At 39.6% G+C, this 17,243-nt stretch overlaps 1 protein-coding gene across 3 annotated transcripts in view; it reads left to right on the top strand.

The window, feature by feature from the left end:
- Positions 1-17,243, top strand: part of sh2b3 (SH2B adaptor protein 3) — a 60,965-nt gene that overhangs the window by 41,468 nt on the left and 2,254 nt on the right. For all 3 annotated transcript variants that reach the window (XM_054775126.1, XM_054775128.1, XM_054775127.1), the window contains exons 3-7: positions 12,351-12,452; positions 12,522-12,610; positions 16,166-16,317; positions 16,542-16,756; positions 16,828-17,005. In XM_054775126.1, coding sequence (XP_054631101.1) covers positions 12,351-12,452; positions 12,522-12,610; positions 16,166-16,317; positions 16,542-16,756; positions 16,828-17,005 — 736 coding nt within the window. The remainder of the gene's footprint in view (positions 1-12,350; positions 12,453-12,521; positions 12,611-16,165; positions 16,318-16,541; positions 16,757-16,827; positions 17,006-17,243) is intronic.

The following is a 17,243-nucleotide window of genomic DNA, read 5'->3' as shown; positions in this document are numbered from 1 at the left end:
CAAGTTTTTCTGCTGCACATTTATGTGACTCATATAGCTTGTATCTGAATGCTTTACGTCCTCCGCAGGTCTCTGCCAAGTAGTCTGATGGTCAGTATGTTTTCATTCCTTCCAGATGGGGCTTATCATTTATTTATGGCAATTGTTGATCAAAAATAGGTACAGTCGTCCCTCGCCACTTCACGGTTCGAATTCTGCGGCTTCACTCTATCATGATTTGTAATTATAAATATTCATTCATTCATTTTCTATGCAGCTTGTCCTCACTAGGGTCACGGGGGGAATGCTGAAGTCTATCCCAGCTAACTTTTGGGCGAGAGGCGCGGAACGCCATGGACTGGTCGCCAACCAGTCGCAGGGCACATAAAGACCAACATACCTGTGGAAAATTTTTAATCGCCAATTTAGAGTCTCCATAAAACCCCCGCACGCACAGGAAGAACATGCAAACTCCACACAGAGATGTCCAACAGAGATTCGAACCCAGATGTTCTAGGTCTCTTGACTGTGTGGCCAACATGATACATTGCATCATCATATTTAAATGTTTTAAATATAATGATGATCTAATTGTAAATTAATAAATCATGCTATTTTGTACGGCCTATTATTGGTCAAAAAATATTCATATTGAAGCAAATTGTACATATTCTGTCTAAATTAAGCATTTTCAATCATAAAAATGGTTAAATGGCTAAAATACAAATATGAGGCATGTAGAAGACACATTCAAAGATGCTGTGATATGTAGTACTCTACGCTGGTCACGAGGTGTCAGTAATGTCACTGTAATATTCGGTGAGACACACACACACACCAGACTTGATCGCCAGAGCAACAGGCTTTTTTTGCAGGTTTGATTCATTTCAAAACAGGCAAAATAATCCCTAATAAAAACACGGGCTACTGTTGCGACCGTAACCCACGCAAAGCTGCAACTCAACTCTGAACCCCCGATGTCACTTCCTGTCCACCCACCACCCAGCTCCCCTACGGAAGACTTATCTAATTTATGTTTTAAATTGCTTTTTTGTGCATTTTTGTGTAATACGAATGTAAAGGTGACTATAGGGGTGTTATTTCACGTCTATAGGGCTCTAATCATTTTAAAAAGCATACATACAAGGTTGTAAATGTTTCTATGGTCTTATGGAATTTTTTTTTTTTTTAAATAAGGAATCCTACTTAGCCAAAATTCAATTATCAAGGCCGGGTCTGGAACCAATTACCTGTGATAAATAAGGGATGGCTGTACATTGAGAAAGGGAGCGCCTTTGTTTAGTGCTCATATGCTAAATCTGTGTATAGATAATGTCAGTACAGCTCAAAGAGGAAGGCCGTTTTGTGTTAGACTAGCTATTCCCACATATATGCACACAGTTGCCTGCCACACAACACACACTTAACTAACCGTCACGCTATCTCACACGCCCTTAACACACACACACAACGTCACATGTGAAGTGTGCGAGCGACTGTGTTGAACATGAGGAAAAATGGGTCTCGTCGATATTCTTTGAATGACGACAATGTTCCATGCTGGTGTATAACTTCTTTTTTTTTTTTTTTTTTTTTTTTTTATTAAGTTTATGGCCGCTTATGTCAATGCCACAAATCTTTTTCCTGGCAAAACCTATCATGAAAAGATGAAAATCACAATATGCAAAGTGCCTTTTTGTACGTGTGCTCGCATTCTATTTGCACTTGATTTTTAATTCTGACATGACCTATTTGTCTTGGATGGCTGTCCATAAATATTCCAAAATGATTCCACTGTGGGAAAATAATATGACTTGCATTTTCTGAGGTATTCTTGTCTCCTTCACTGTTACTACAGAGGGGATAATAAGTATGATTTTGTAGGTTTACCCCCTTATAAATTCCACAACTCCCATCCCATTGTATATATACTATTACAGAGTTTCATCTTGGGCCAAAGGGCAAAATTATATCAAATGTACACCTCTGTTAAAAAAAAACAAACAAAAACAAAACACAGACAGCCAATTCAGCGAAAGGGAACTTGAGATGGCTTCTGTGAATCTTCTGTGTGCTTTCTTAACTTCTGCATATTTGGCCTTGCACGTCAGGGTTTCTGAGAAGCACGCAGAGAAGTGAACAGACACATTTATTCATCGATTTCCTAGAACATTCTCCTCTATCAGTTGTGCGAGCCCGACACTAGCGCTTTTTGAGTGTGAGAGTCGGTGGGGTTTTTTTTTGATAAGTGTGTCACCACATCCTCCAAGCTGCCGCAGATGGAGGCGATTGTGATCTCTTGGCAACGCTTAGGTACAGTACATCTGTACAATATAATGACATATAATATGCGAGCTGTATTAAGAATTCATGGTTTATAAAGATAGTGATGTTTAGTTTTGATTGCTTTATTACAGGGGTGTCCAAACTTTTTATACTCAAAAATGTTGTGAATCCACACATGTACAGTAGACATGCTAAAAAGTTATATCACACTTAGATAGACTTTATTGATCCACAGGGGAAATTGCTTGGTTGCAGTAGCTCAATTGCAGAAGAAAAAGAAAAACAGTCTTAAATAAAATGCAATGCAATACGAATAAAGTATCATAAAATAGAAAGAAGAACAAACCAGATTTGCATATTTACAAATAGTGAGTAAAAGTATAGGTAAATACAAGTAAATTTACACTATATACAAGGGAGAACACACAATACAGTGCAATAATGTTGTGAATGATCTTTTACAGACAGGTGAAGTATTGTAGAGCTGTGTGGAATGAATGAAATCCTGTAGTGTTCACTGTAGGAGCGGAACTGGAGGAGTCTTGGAAAATGCGCTGCGCTGCCTCTCTATTGTCCGATGGAGTGGGTGGGTGGGGTTGTCCATGATGGCTTATATACAGTATATAGATTACATGTATATATTATATACCAGGGGTCAGCAACGTTTTTCCTTGTGAGAGATACTTTTACAAAATGAAAATGGCCAAGAGCTACTCATTTTTGTAACATTTCTTTTCAGAGCTTATTTTAAACCCAAACAAAGCAAATATGCTTGTTTTACCAGAACATGAACAAAATGCTGGTGTCCACAACTCACATTTTGTATTTCAGAATGCATTTCTTTCTTCTGTTCTTTCATTATTAACTGAAAACCTGAATGAAAAGCAGGCTCGCGGGCACCTCATGTGGTTGTGGGTGGCTTACCTGGTGACCCCTGTTATATAAAGTATATGGTTTATATATAATGATGATATGATGATGGTCCATGATGATTATATGTATTCCAAGGAAAAAACTGCATCCCAGCTTTGTGATATACTGTAGTGTATTATTACACTACACTACTATTACCCCCCCCCCCCCCCCCCACACACACACACACACACACATTTTCCAAACATTTCAACTTTCTCCTTAATAATTTTCATCAATTTCTTTTGTAATATTATTTTTGTCATTTTACTTTTTTCCCCTAACATTTTGCGCTGTGTGTCAAAAATAGTCATTTTTATCAGCGTGTCCATCACTCTTGCATGTAGAGTTAACTACCAAACACCCTTGTGACAGTAGTCTCGCCAGAATTGTGTATTAATATTTTATAGAGGCCTTTTTCCGCCACTGAAAAAATAAAAAATCCCAATGGTAAGTAATAATTATGAGATAAAAAGTCGAAATTATAAGCTAAAAAGTCATTATTATGAGATAGGAAAGTCACCATTACGAGATAACAAGTCAAAATGACAAGATAAAAAGAGATGCAAAGTCATAATTATGAGATATAAAGTCTAAATTACGAGAATCATTTTTATGAGATAGGAAAGTCATAGTTATGAGATTATTATGAGATACAAACTACGCATGTGCCTCCTTCTTCGTCACATGGCACTCGGCACATGTGCAGTTTGTATCTTATAATTTCGACTTTTTAGCTCAGAATTATGACCCTTTATCTCATAACTTCAATTTTTTTTATCTCGTAATTCTCAGATATGTCATCATTTGACTTTTTATCTCATAATCATGACTTTCCTATCTCACATTTATGACTTTCTTATCTCATAATTATGACTTTTTATCACATAACTCGTGTTTGTCTTTTTTTTAATTTAAAAAGTACCAATTTGGCACCGGATCGGATAATATGTAAACAATACCCAACCCTAGTCCTCGCTCACGTTGAGTAAACACCAAACACCCCTGTGCCTCAATGAGGAAATGTTGCTTTAATTGAACAGAATGTTTACTTCCTCCCCCAAGTTCCCCAAAAGCGACTAAACGTGACATGTTTGAGTCCAATAGAGTACAGCACTTGATGGTGAGATTCAAAACATAGCAGGTTTGTTGTTTGGGACTGTTTAGCTACATTTACATACAGTTTGAAGCATACTGAATATCTTTAGACTTGGAAAACAAACACCGCAACATTCCCAGCTTGACCCCAGGGGAAGTGTTGACAGATGTGTCGATTACGACGTTTAAGGTCAAGGTCTCCTCCGCCTCACACAGCCCCCAACGGGTGGTGTCTTACAGCACACACACACACACACACACACACATATGTACACACACAGGCATCCTGGACAGTGTAAGACCACAGCGACCCTCAGAGGGATAGTGGAATGTTTGAGTGTCAGTCAGTTGCCGTGGCGATGACCTTGAGAATGAGACTCTGGGAATGTCGTGTTGGACTCCTAACATCCTGTGTGTCACCCGCGTGTGTGTGTGCGCGCGCTCGCGCTCCATACTGTATGTGTGACCTAGGCGGTGCGAGGTCGTGTGGTCGCATCTGCTCTCAAGCTACTTTGTCATCGCCACTTTGCCACGTGAAGGTGCGCGTTGGACGTGACGTCACAGTTGACATGAAGGATATTGGCGTGTGTGTGCCTGTGAAAGTTGAGTCAATGTGAAAAAGAAGAGTAAAGAATAGTCATAACAGGCTCTTAATATCAGCATCATATTGAAACATGTGATAAGATTTTCTTGTATTAATATCATGCTGACTAAAGTACATTTAAATGGGTTTTATGTGCGAACCGCGTTAGGGATTTTACATTTTACTGCTAATCTGGAGTCAAATTCAAAAGTTTTTTTGTTTTTTTTTACGGGTGAGCTGGAGTCTATCTCAGCTGACTTTAGGCAAGAGACAAGGGTCAGATACACACATCCTATGACCCCCCCCACAGAAGTTGATTCACAGCCGTCAGATCTGTTGCGATGTGTTGCTCAACTGCTCTCAGACATCTGCCGCTTGTTTTTGTCGTCTTCTCCTCCTTCCGCTTCACTCCACATATGGCTCCGCAAAGATGCTCTTAGTCACACACTCATTCACGTTCTCACAATAGATTCCTTTGCCATGAGTCACTCTCGCTAAGACACAGATCTCGTTATCATTTGCACCTGCGGCGTCGTCGTGTGAAGTCGCATTCCCCCCTACTTAGAGTAAGTAGGAGGCTAACTAGTGAGCTTGTTATCTCGTTTAAAGCGGCGGCTGTCTCTGTCCCTGTAGTGATTCTGTAGCATGCGCGTTAGAGTTGCGCAATGTGGTGTAACAGAGTTTCCCCTAGAATTTTCCGAAGCTGTGGTGGTGGGCTGCATGGGACTGTGTCGTGCCGCGGCTGCGTCTGCCTTTTTTCAAAATGTTATTATGGCAGATACTTTTTTTTGTAATGACTTAATTTATTTCTTTACTTATTTATTTAACGTTTTCCTACAACCAGCAGAACCTGAACCGAGAACATTGCACAATTGTTAATTTAATGGCAAAGCTGCTGAGGACACTAAAGTGAGAGTTTAAAACGTTGAGCCTCTTTTTGTTAGCTGACCTTGTAGTACTATGCGACTATTAGTACAAAAGTAGAACATTTTGTACTATTTGACACAAACCTAAATTTAATTTGATGCCTGTTTTAGAGTAAAACTAATGGGAAATTAATTGTTGAATAATATATTTTTTAGTTCAAAATAACAAAATAGAATAATTTCAATATATTTGTTCTAGAAATGTGCCCTGTATAAAGTATACATTGTATACATTGAGAGTCCAGGCTTCTGACAGCTCAGGTGTATCCAACTTGCAGCATTATTAAAGCTACTTTGACAAAAAGAAAGGAGAGGTGAGCTACTTTATGTGACTGCCAACATTTAATGGTAGTCTATTTACAAAGTACTCATGAAATACAGATGTCATGTTTGAATAGAACACTTATAAAACTACTAATAGGTGAAGCAAATATTCTTTGGTGAACTACTCAACATCAGCTGGTGAGCTACCGCTAGCATATGAGCTACAGTCCCTGTGATAGCATCACTTTCTAAAGCTGAACAATTCAGACACACATCTAGTGTTTTGTAGACAAGCCATTATTATTATGATAATGATAACAAGAGAGTAAGATTGGTAAATGACACTTGAAAAAGTAAGTTAGTTCTAGTTAGATAGTTATAGTAAGTAAATTCTAGCTCGCTCTTGATCTAGCTAGCTACCGCCAGAGAGGCAGTGCTAATGGGTAAAAGACGCCAGAATGTCGAATGAGATTGAAATCACACATACGCTAGCTTAGATAGACTTTCGCATATGACAAGCTGTCATCAGTTGACTACACATTTTACGGACTATTTTTTTATTTGCACGATAATAAGGAACACGGTGAATGTTAGACGCTAGTGCCGCGACATTAGCAGGTGCCAACACCACAGAGAGACGATTCCGGTGCTTTTTTTTTTTTTTAAATAAAGCACAGCGAAAGATTTTTATGATATTTTAAATTATTTCCAAACTAATTGTGGTCAATATGTACATTAATAATAATCTATATATGTATCTATGTAGCATATGCAGTATATACATTCATACAATGTATTACTTAACATTGTTTTCAAGTTCATTTTTAAGGTGTGGCAGCTTTAAGTGCAGTGGCGGGCAGCCACGATCAATTACATGAAGCGGAAACCCTGTGTAAACAAAGAATAATAGGAGTGTAAAGGTGACTATAGGGGTGTTATTTCATGTCTACGGGGCTCTAATGATGGTAAAAGACTTATTTAGAAAGTCATAAACAGGTTGTCTATGCTCTAACTATGAAAATATTCCATTTAATAGTATCGAATAGTAACCAATAAAATGAGGGACAACTGTATTAATAAAAAAAATTATTACAATAATTGTGTTTTTTTTTTTATTTATTTATTTATTTTACATTTTTAGAATCCTCATTTATTAGGTACAAAAATCCCCGCTAGTGTATTGGTACACGCTTCTGTCTTTCATGGCAGAGGGCGTGGGTTTGACTCCCGGCCAGGGTTGCCTCATGCAATTCATCATGCGATTTATTGACTATGGCAACCTGAAGTGGGGAAAAAGAAGGAAAAAAAAACATGCTTTTTTAATGATCATTTTGATCAAGAAAATGTAGTTGAAATGCCATCCCTAATGGACTCTTAACAGCTGATTAGCAATCCAATCACCACTGTGTTCTAATCAAACATCTTAATTTGTGGAAAAGCCAAGTAAATGTATTTGTTATTGTAATGTGATAGGGCCGCAAAAATGTATCAATGATCCAATTAATCAACAACTTTTGGCATATTACAGAAAATTGGAAGAAAAAATCAGCAGTAATATTATAACGATAAAGTCAAAATATGAAGAGAAACATGTGGTCATCTAAAAAATGTTGTAATCCAATGACAAAAAGTAACCATTTTACAAGAATAACGTCTTATGTTATGAGGAAAAATAATGTGATTTTAGTAGCATAAAGTTGAAATATTAAAGAAAAAAGTCAAGATTTTTTTTTAAGTCGTAATGTTATGAGAAACAAACAAAACGAGAAATAATGTTGTCATTTTTGGAGTACTTGTTTGCGGAAAAGGTTATGCCACAAGAATAAATTAAATATATTATAGGAATATATTACGAGAAGAACATTTTGAAGAAGAAAGTTCAAATGGCTAGAAAAAAAAATAACAGCAGAAACAGAAAAAAACTTGTAATTTTAGAAGAATAAAGTCAGCATATTAAGAGAAAAAAGTTGTATTCTAAGGAGGGGAAAAAAAACTCTATTTTATGAGAATAAACTCGTAATGTTGTGAGGAAAAATGTCACTTTAGTAGGATCGAGTTGAAATATATTAAAGAAAAACTTGAAGTGGGATTATCAGGAGAAACTAAACAAAATAAAGTTGTCCTTTTTGGAAAGTTAGGTTGGGGAAAAGCTATAATGTTATGATGATAAAGTAAAAATATTACGGGAATGGGAAAAGTCATAATATTACGAGTAAAAAATTTACAAAGATTTAAGAAGACAATAAGAATATTTTGAAAGTTTGAAAAAAAACAAAAACAAACAAACAGCAAAAATGGGGGCAAAAAAGCGAATTTGATCCTAACAGGCTTTTTCACCTGTATCACAAAGCTGAGATGCAGTTTTTCTTTAAATATATACTCTATAAATTCTTAGCATATCTAGGTGGTGGATAACAGAATATCAAAATCGCCCTGGCATCCTTTCATTTTTCAGTAGTTTTGGCACACTTGGTCTGGGGCCTAACCGATTACTCAATTAATCAAAACTACAAGCTTGAGATTAATCAAGTAGTTGCAGCCTTGCAATGTGATAATAAAGGCAAAAAACATCCGAAAAGATGCCCCGTGCACATGCAGATTGAATCGATTCGTGGTCACGAGGGGCTGAAGTACTAACAGCTTGAGATTTTTGGGAAGTATTTTGAAATTGTAGATGTTGCAGAAAGAGTTGTTCACTTTCAGCCACTGGCTGAGTCACGTCTGACTAAGTGAGTCATTTCCCTCCCATCTCCGTGTCAGCATGCTCGACACAGACGGCCATCCCACTGATGGCGTCCATTCACAAAAACTGGCCATCTGAGGAAATAGAGCGGGCGGAGGGTTAATCTGTTCTTTTTTTATGCGTGCGTGCGTGTGCGTGTGTGTGTGTGTGTGTGTGTGTGTGTGTGTGGGATTAGCATAGACATTCCTGAAGCTCACACGCCTTCACATGGACTCACACTCATCCGGTGTACAAAAGCCCTGGAATCTGGCTTTCTTCTTCTTCTTCTTCTGCTCTCCTTTGCTCCCTCTCTCTTTTCTTCTCCCCCTCTTTCGCCGTCTCGTCTGTTTCCTTTTTGACGCTTTTGTTCTCTCACGACACTCACTCACCCCCACCAGCTACTTTTTTTTTTTTTTTTTTTTTGCTGTGTTCCCTGGCGTACAGCGTGTTGTCCCATAGGGTCCTGGGTTGATTTAAGACAGGCATGCGAGCCATGTTTGGACGGGAGGAAGTTGGCCAGATCAGTGAGCGAGCCATGCACTAAATGACAGTCACTATCTTATCTGTCTATTTCTCGCACCAGTGCACAACAAAAGTTATCTCAGACACTTTACACATGGAGCAGGTCTACAAACTTGTACCGCTTTGCTGCAGCAGCCCTCAGTCTCCTCTTGTATTAAAAAAAAAAAAAAAAGGCCAAATGGCAAGACGCAAACACAGGCGACACACATTCTCCTCCTGTGTTCTTGTTATTTTAGCGCAGTGGTGTTCAAAGTGTGGCCCAAGGGGCCATTTGCGGCCGGCAGCTGTTGTCTTAAATGGCCCTCGGCGTATTCTTAAATTACAATTTTAAACGGGAAAACAACAGCAAAGACGAGAGCAGTGATTTTACAGGAGTAGTCTAAATTAGGGGTGTCCCAATGCAACTTTTTCACTTCCAATATGATACAGATATTGCAGCCTTGAATATTACATTCTTTTCTTATTCATTTTGTAGTGTGGAATGTTAGAACAGGCTTGATCAAGTCATATTACATTTACTTATTTATGCACGCGGGGTGTAGTTTTATCCACAATGTAGTGGCAGCTAGGCATAATATAGCGAGGTTTGAGGTGTTCAATGAAGCGTTTAAGCCCGATAGGCCCGACATTACTCTCCACCGACAGAGGCTCACTATTTTCTGCTATACTAGCTAATGACTCTTTGCCGGGAGTTTATTGTGTGATGCCGCTTCGTCATATTAAACTTCCCCAGTTCCGTGCCACCACAGGAAACTGGAGGTTGTTTTTCATTAACTACTGTAATTTTGTGTACCTTATTGTAAAGTGTTACCAACTAAAGTTACTGTATAATATCCAGAAAAAGTCATAATTTTACAACAATAAAGTCATATTACGAGAAAAAAAAAATTCAAACAAAGAAAAAAACCAATTCACAGTTCCATATGTACAAAAAGGAGCAGGAAGAAGCAAAGCTTATTTGTTTATTAAAGTTAGGCCTGTTATGAGAATGAAGGCAAAATATTGCAGGATAAAGTCATAATATTATGAGAAAAAAAGATTCACAAGAATATAGTTGAAATATTTGTAAAAAAAAAAACTACTAATAATAATAATGATGAGTTTTTTAATGGCAAAATGAGCAAAAAGTTCATATTAATATTACGCTTTGTCGCCTGTAACACAAAGCTTCAGATGGAGGCTGTGTTTCCTTGAAATATACTGTATGTAACATGGGTTGGTTTACAACATGGAAAACATCAAAGTTGGCCCCCGGATCCTTTGATTTTTCAGTATGCGGCCCTCGGTGGAAAATGTTAGGGCACCCCTGCTTTGGTGTGCCTCTGTGCCTCGTTCCCGCTGCTGCGTTCAGTGCAGCGTGGTAGTTTTGTGGTACTTTTTTGAAGTGGCAAACAAAGTAGTACAAGAAGTGGAGCTGTTGCTGTGCAGTGGAAACAGGCCGTAAGATTCTTGCTTTGGCACAAAACACTAAAAACACACCAAACATTTGGGCTGGTGGAGCAGTAAGCGTCCCAATCTGACCTTCAATCTCAGATCCCTATTCCTATCCCTATGGTCAAAAAGGAGTAGAAAGAAACAGAGCGTATTTCATCCTACCCTTCAAATAGAACAGTAATGGCTTCAACATTTGAGGTGGTGCCCAGTTGAGAGATAGCAAGGAACCTCTACTGATACCCCCCTACTCCAAACCATGGCATCCCTTGATCCTAATGCTAGTTTCCAGTGATGCATATGGAGGTGAAAGCAAACTAAGATGGATTCAGGAAAGCTAAAATAGCCTGCGTGTGAGAAGACACGCCAGCTAATCAAATGTCACTAGCACTGTAGAGCCCGCAGATTCAATCCAGCGCCAACATGGCCGCCGGCGTAAACACACGGATGGATGAGTCGGTCAGCCGTGCGTGCGAGCCCACGGGCCCCCGTGGGGTCAAAGGTGACAGCTGACAATAACACGTGCAGGCGTGCAAGTCAGAGAGTCATGAGAGGTTAAAAAGCGTAATTCATACGTTTGCTATTCTGTGTCGCGTTGCTGTGCGCCGTTTGCAGCAACGATGATGATGTTCAACAGGTTTTACGCTTCTTCAGTCCGCATTTAGACAATTTATTATTCATTAAATCCTTTGAAGTCATAATAGCCTGGAATGTTTAACAGTGCTTTAGCTAGCCCTCCTGGCAGTACACCGTTTGTAGCTTTAATGCTAATGAGCTGTGTTTGTCCACACCTGATTGGGTGTCTCCAAGAAGCGCTATTGTGCGCAACTCACAGCTCCCATGTCCGTAGCTTTATGTTAAGATGTGTAGTGAAGCCTTTAAAACCTTTCAAATGCAACCATTTGAACCCCTCGAGGGAAATTAAACTATTTTTTCCTGTTTGGTGCTGATAACCAGGCTCTTGGGTTGGCCAAAGCGTGGACCGGGGGCCGTTTGCGGCACGTGGCGGATTTTCCATCGACCCTCGGCAGATTTTAAAAATTACCATTAAAGATGAAAAGTAATAAAAACAACATGAAAAATGGAAAAAGAACCGTAATTTCACACAAATAAAGTAGACGTATGTGAATAAAGTCAGAATATTAATAGTTGGAACATTACAAAAAAAATAGATTTTATATACATATATATATATTTTTTTTTTTTTTTTGCAATAAGTTTGGCAATAAGGTTTTTTAGAAAATTAGGTTGGGGAAAAAGTTGTGATATTACAAGAATAAAGTCAATATTATGGGAATAAAGTCAGTGTTTTGAAAAAAAAAGACAAGACAGTTGAAATATTTGTAAAACTGAAAATCAACAACAGCAAAAATGGAAAAACGAGCAGTGGAGGACAAAGCGCAGATGCTGACTATCTTTTCTCGCACACTGAACTCGTTTGCTCATTTATGCACAAACCCGTTCACATTTTCTTTTGTATTCGCCGCATTTACGGGACGAGCTACGTAGTACGCGTCCCGCACGGCGTGTCTTGGTCACACGGATTGCTTCACAGGGACGACGGTGTCGGCCGTGGCTTCCACCCCGTCTCATTTCATCGGCTAACGTTCTCGATTGTGTCTTCCAGGCCTCCAGTCCCAAACTGACGACTCACTGCTCAGATATCCAAGAAGTCCGTCGCTGCAACCGGCTGGAGATGCCCGACAACTTAAACACGTTTGTTTTAAAGGTGTGTGTTGGTTCATACGGTCTATTATGTGGTGCATTTGGAAAAAGCGTCTTTGTCCCTTTTTGAAAGGTTAACCGAGGCAGTTTGATATTTGAGACGGACAACGACCAGCAGGTCAGCTCCTGGACCACGGAGATAAAAGAATGCATCAGCAACAGGTGGGAAACACTTTGTTGGAACCAACGTGGTGTGTTTAGCACGACTCTTTAGCAATGCAGTGGCAACAAATGTTGATGTGTTGTACTTTCAAGTGGACCCGTCCACATACTGGACCGCCATGACGTGTGTAGCAAGAGGAAGTGTGGGGGAAGGTCTAAGTGCTCAGGAGAATATCTCAGCCTTTCTCATTTTTGCAGATGGCCACCACACACACACACATACACATGCATACACTGAAAAGGTCAAAGTTCATCCTTGAATTCTGGCAGTTCACACCCGGAGTAGGGACGTTTCACATTTACCAAGCAGGTGCCATGTGTTCCCAAGAACATACGTACATATAAATAATAACTGCATTAGTAACGGGATACTACCACACATCTAATGGAAGACCACACTTTTTGGGGGGAATTTTGCCCCATCATCCACAATCCTTATGTGAAACATGACCACATGACCACACGTCTCTTTTCTGCACGTTCTAAAGAGAGAAAAACAGCTGGAAAACAGCTAGCATGTGGGCGCTAACAATGCACGTAAGGGGACACACCTGTTTTGACTATAAAGCTCTAAAAAAAAAAAAAAAAAAAAAAAACAACAACAATGTTCTACACTGCATGTCCACCAAGTCACTCATCTCATCAGTCCATAAAACTTTGTCCATAAAAATGTGTCTTCAGATATTTCTTGGCCAAGTCCGAGCCTTTCAACTTGTGTGTCTTGTTCAGTGATGGTGGGGTTTCAGCCTTTCTTACCTTGGCCATGTCTCTGAGCACTGAGCACCATGTAGCGTACTTGTGGACACTACAGGTAGATTACAGTTCTGGACGATACAGCTTCCTGGGAGCTTCCCGTTTGACTTTTCTCAAATATGTGGCAGTTAATTTGCATGTTTTTCTCTTGACACGTTTTGTGTACTTGCAACAAAACATTTAATGGTTGTGTGGTCACGTCCTTTTATCTTGGCAATTTCGAGAGTGCCGCATCCCTGTGAAAGATTTTACAGTTGTTGACTTTTCACCGTCTGTTCAATCTCTTTTCTGGCCCATTTTGCCAGAGAAAAAGAAGCTGCCTCATAATTGTGCCCACCTAATAGAGGGTGTTGCTCTCCTAAGGCCACACCCTCCCTCAGTACACGCATGCACATCACCTGGTATGCTTAAACCCAATAGGCATTCAGGTTTATTCAGCTTGGGGTTGGAAAATATGCATAAAAATGAGAATATGGTCAAATACTGACTTGCCTAATAATTGTGCACACAGTGTATTTGTATAGCTGACCTGTATATAAACCAAGCTACAGTGACTTATTATTGTAGCAGCTAACGCCAATGCCGCTACTGAGCGCTGTTCAAAACAGTGCGGTAGGACAGCGATCTGTACTGACTAGGACACAAGAACAAGCATATGAACAACTACGAATAGACAACCAAATCATCTGAAACGTATTAGCCCACATTCCATGTTTTGTTTATGCACGGCTAGATGGACTGCGTTGTGATATCATGTGCTATGTCCTCCATGTATCAGAATCGATATCATGGTGACTTACTCCTTGGACAGTTGTCCGTCTGGTCCAGCTGGTGTGTGGGGTGTCTTTTACCTTCGATGGTATCACTGTATGCCACACTCCATTTTTGTTGGCAAGGCTTGACAAGCTCCACATTTACACCGCCAAGTCATGCCGGTATAATACTGCGGCATCCGCAGCTAAGGCATAACAATGGGAAAGCTAACATTAGCATGCTTTGTTTATTTTTGTACTTTCTAGCCATGTACAGCCTCAAATGTTACAATGAAGAATTTTTTAACTAATTGCTTTGGCAGACTTGGCTGGTCAGGTACTAGAAAATAGTAGCAGGTAGTACTTTTGTCAGTAGAAAAGTAGCGGATAGAGCCGCGATAACGCAAAAGCAACCACTGTCATCATTATTTTATGACAGGCGTGTCCAAAGTGCGGCCCGGCCCGCACCTGTTTTTTTTAATAAAACTTAAAAAAACAAGAGCAAACTGCAAAAAGCAGAAGTAATTTTACAAAAATAAAGTCAAAATATTAACGTCAAGTTTTCATCTAATGAGAGACTCCCAATTTTACGAGAATTATGTTGTAATATGATGATGAAAAATAACGGCATTTTATTAGCATAAAGTTGAAATATTAAGACGTTATTTTTATTGGCCCGCAGCACATTCCAAAAATAGAATTTCATAAGAAAAGTTAAAAAATAACAGCAAAAATGTAAAAAGCAGCAGTAATTTTACAAGAATAAAGTCAAAATATTAAGAAGAAAAAGCTGTAATCTAACAAGAGATGTCGTTTTGAGAGAATAATGTCATAATATCATAAGGCAAAATAACGTCATTTTACTGCCATAAAGTTGAAATTTTGAAGAAAATGACTTTTTTATCGTAATGTTATGAGAAACAAACAAAACAATGAATGAAGTCAAAATTTTGGGAAAATTAGTTTGCTGAAAAGTTATGTTACCAGATTAAATTCAAAATACAAGAAAGGAAAAAAGTCAGAAGAAGAATAAAATTTGTAAGTAAGAAAGTGAAATAGTTGGAGTACCAAAAAAAACAGCAGAAATGGGAAAAATAGCTGTCATTTTATGAGAAAAAAGTATTCTAATGTGGAAAAAAGTCTGCAGTTTTCCAAGACTAAATATGTAATATTATGAGGAAAACTAGGTAGTTACTTTAGTAGCGTAGAGTTGAAATCCATCCATCCATCCCTTCTATATGCCGCTTTTCCTCACTAGGGTCACGGGGGTATGCTGGAGCCTATCCCAGCTGACTTTGGGCAGGAGGTAGCGTACACCAGCCAATCGCAGAGTTGAAATACTAAAAAAATGTTTTAATGTCGTAATGTTATGAGAAACAAACAATACAAAATCAAGTTGTAATAAAAAAAAAAGGTTGGGGAAAAAGTTACAATAATATGAGAAAAAAGTCTAAATATTCTGGGAATAAAGTCCTAATATTCCGAAAAGAAAATTGATGAAGATTATTTAAAAAGAAAGTTGAAATATTTGGAAAAATAAAAAAAAAATAACAGCCAAAACGGGGAGAAAAGGGCAAAGAGTGAAGGTGATACTAGTAACAGGCTTTTTCACCTACATCACGAAGGCGAGATGGTTTTTTCTTGAACGATATCTCACTTGTGAGCATATTGACATGTATTGCTTTACAAAATATCAAAGTGGCGCTTGTGTGCCTTCATTTTTCAGTATGTGCGCCTTGCTGGAATACGTTTGGACACCCCCGGCTTATGCTATCAGACACCAAGTACCACCTCAGAAGTATTTTTGCTTTGCAAGTGCCATCGTTTTCAGTACTTCTGCTTACAATCACCGTGTAAAATTCTATTGAATAAATGTGTATGTGTACCATTATTTCATATGTACATTTCTCGGGTACATTCTTTTTTCCCGTGTGTACCACTAGATGGAGCCTACGTGCCAACGACGGTACTTGTACCACAGTTTGAGAATCCACACTGTAAACAACATTCCTGTTCAGTAAATAAATGTGTTTGTGTTTGTGTCCTTCAGGTCAGGCAGTGTGGACCTGGAGCCCCTCCCCTCCCCGGCTGACAGCTCCATTTCGACCAATCACAGGGCGAGCTCCGAATTGGGAAGTCAGAGCGAGTGGCGGCCCGGCTCTTCCCACCCGGTCCCACAGACGCGTCCCGTAACAATTAGCTGTGTGTATTTTTTTTGTCGTGCTTATTTGTTCCCATATGAGTTCATTATAAGATTGCTTGTGTATTTTGCGTCGCATCATGTGGCCCACATTGTGGCATATCTGGAGATATGAATAATATTTTGGCAAAGGAAAAATGTATTTGTTCCCATGTGCCACTAAACGGAGCCCCTCATACCACAGTTTGGCCATCCATGCATAATAAGAACCCTCATTCCTTCTCAGGCCCGGTCACCTTCACTCTGCCGGAGCCCGTCGTCCATAAGACGGATCACTTCCTGTTCTCCTACCCATGGTTCCACGGGCCCATCTCCCGGGTCAAGGCGGCCCACCTGGTTCAGAGCTCGGGCGCCGAGGGACACGGTGTCTTCCTGGTGCGTCAGAGCGAGACGCGGCGAGGAGACTACGTCCTCACCTTTAACTACCAAGGAAAAGCCAAGGTGCGCTCCGAGCCTCGTAGAAGCATCTTTGAGATGGTTGAGCGCTTCTGACTTCCCTTTTGTGTGTGCAGCACCTGCGTCTGTCCCTGACGGACGGTGGGCATTGCAGGGTGCAGCACCTGCGCTTCCCCTCCGTCATTGAGATGCTCAACCACTTCCAGCTCTCCCCCATCCCGCTCGATTGCGGAGCCGCCGGCGCCGTCACATTGTCCAGCTTTGTGGTGGCAGGCTCCAGCCCCCCGTCACAATGTGAGCCCACCTTTTAGTGGACTAAATTTCATCAAATGACATGTTGCTTTGTGTTGGTGACAATCTGGTTTAAGATGAAGCTTGTTTCTATTATTAATATGTGTTATTGATATATTATAATAGTATTACTAATCATATTTGAGAAATCCCCAGAGGTATATAGCTTGCACACAACGATGAACAACAATGGGGCGTCGTACAAAGGTAGCGTCTGTTAGGATTGTAATGTTGAATATCC

The sequence above is a fragment of the Dunckerocampus dactyliophorus genome, chromosome 4 (assembly GCF_027744805.1).
Source record: "Dunckerocampus dactyliophorus isolate RoL2022-P2 chromosome 4, RoL_Ddac_1.1, whole genome shotgun sequence".
Lineage (NCBI taxonomy): Eukaryota > Metazoa > Chordata > Actinopteri > Syngnathiformes > Syngnathidae > Dunckerocampus > Dunckerocampus dactyliophorus.
This window is presented reverse-complemented; position numbering and strand designations above follow the sequence as displayed.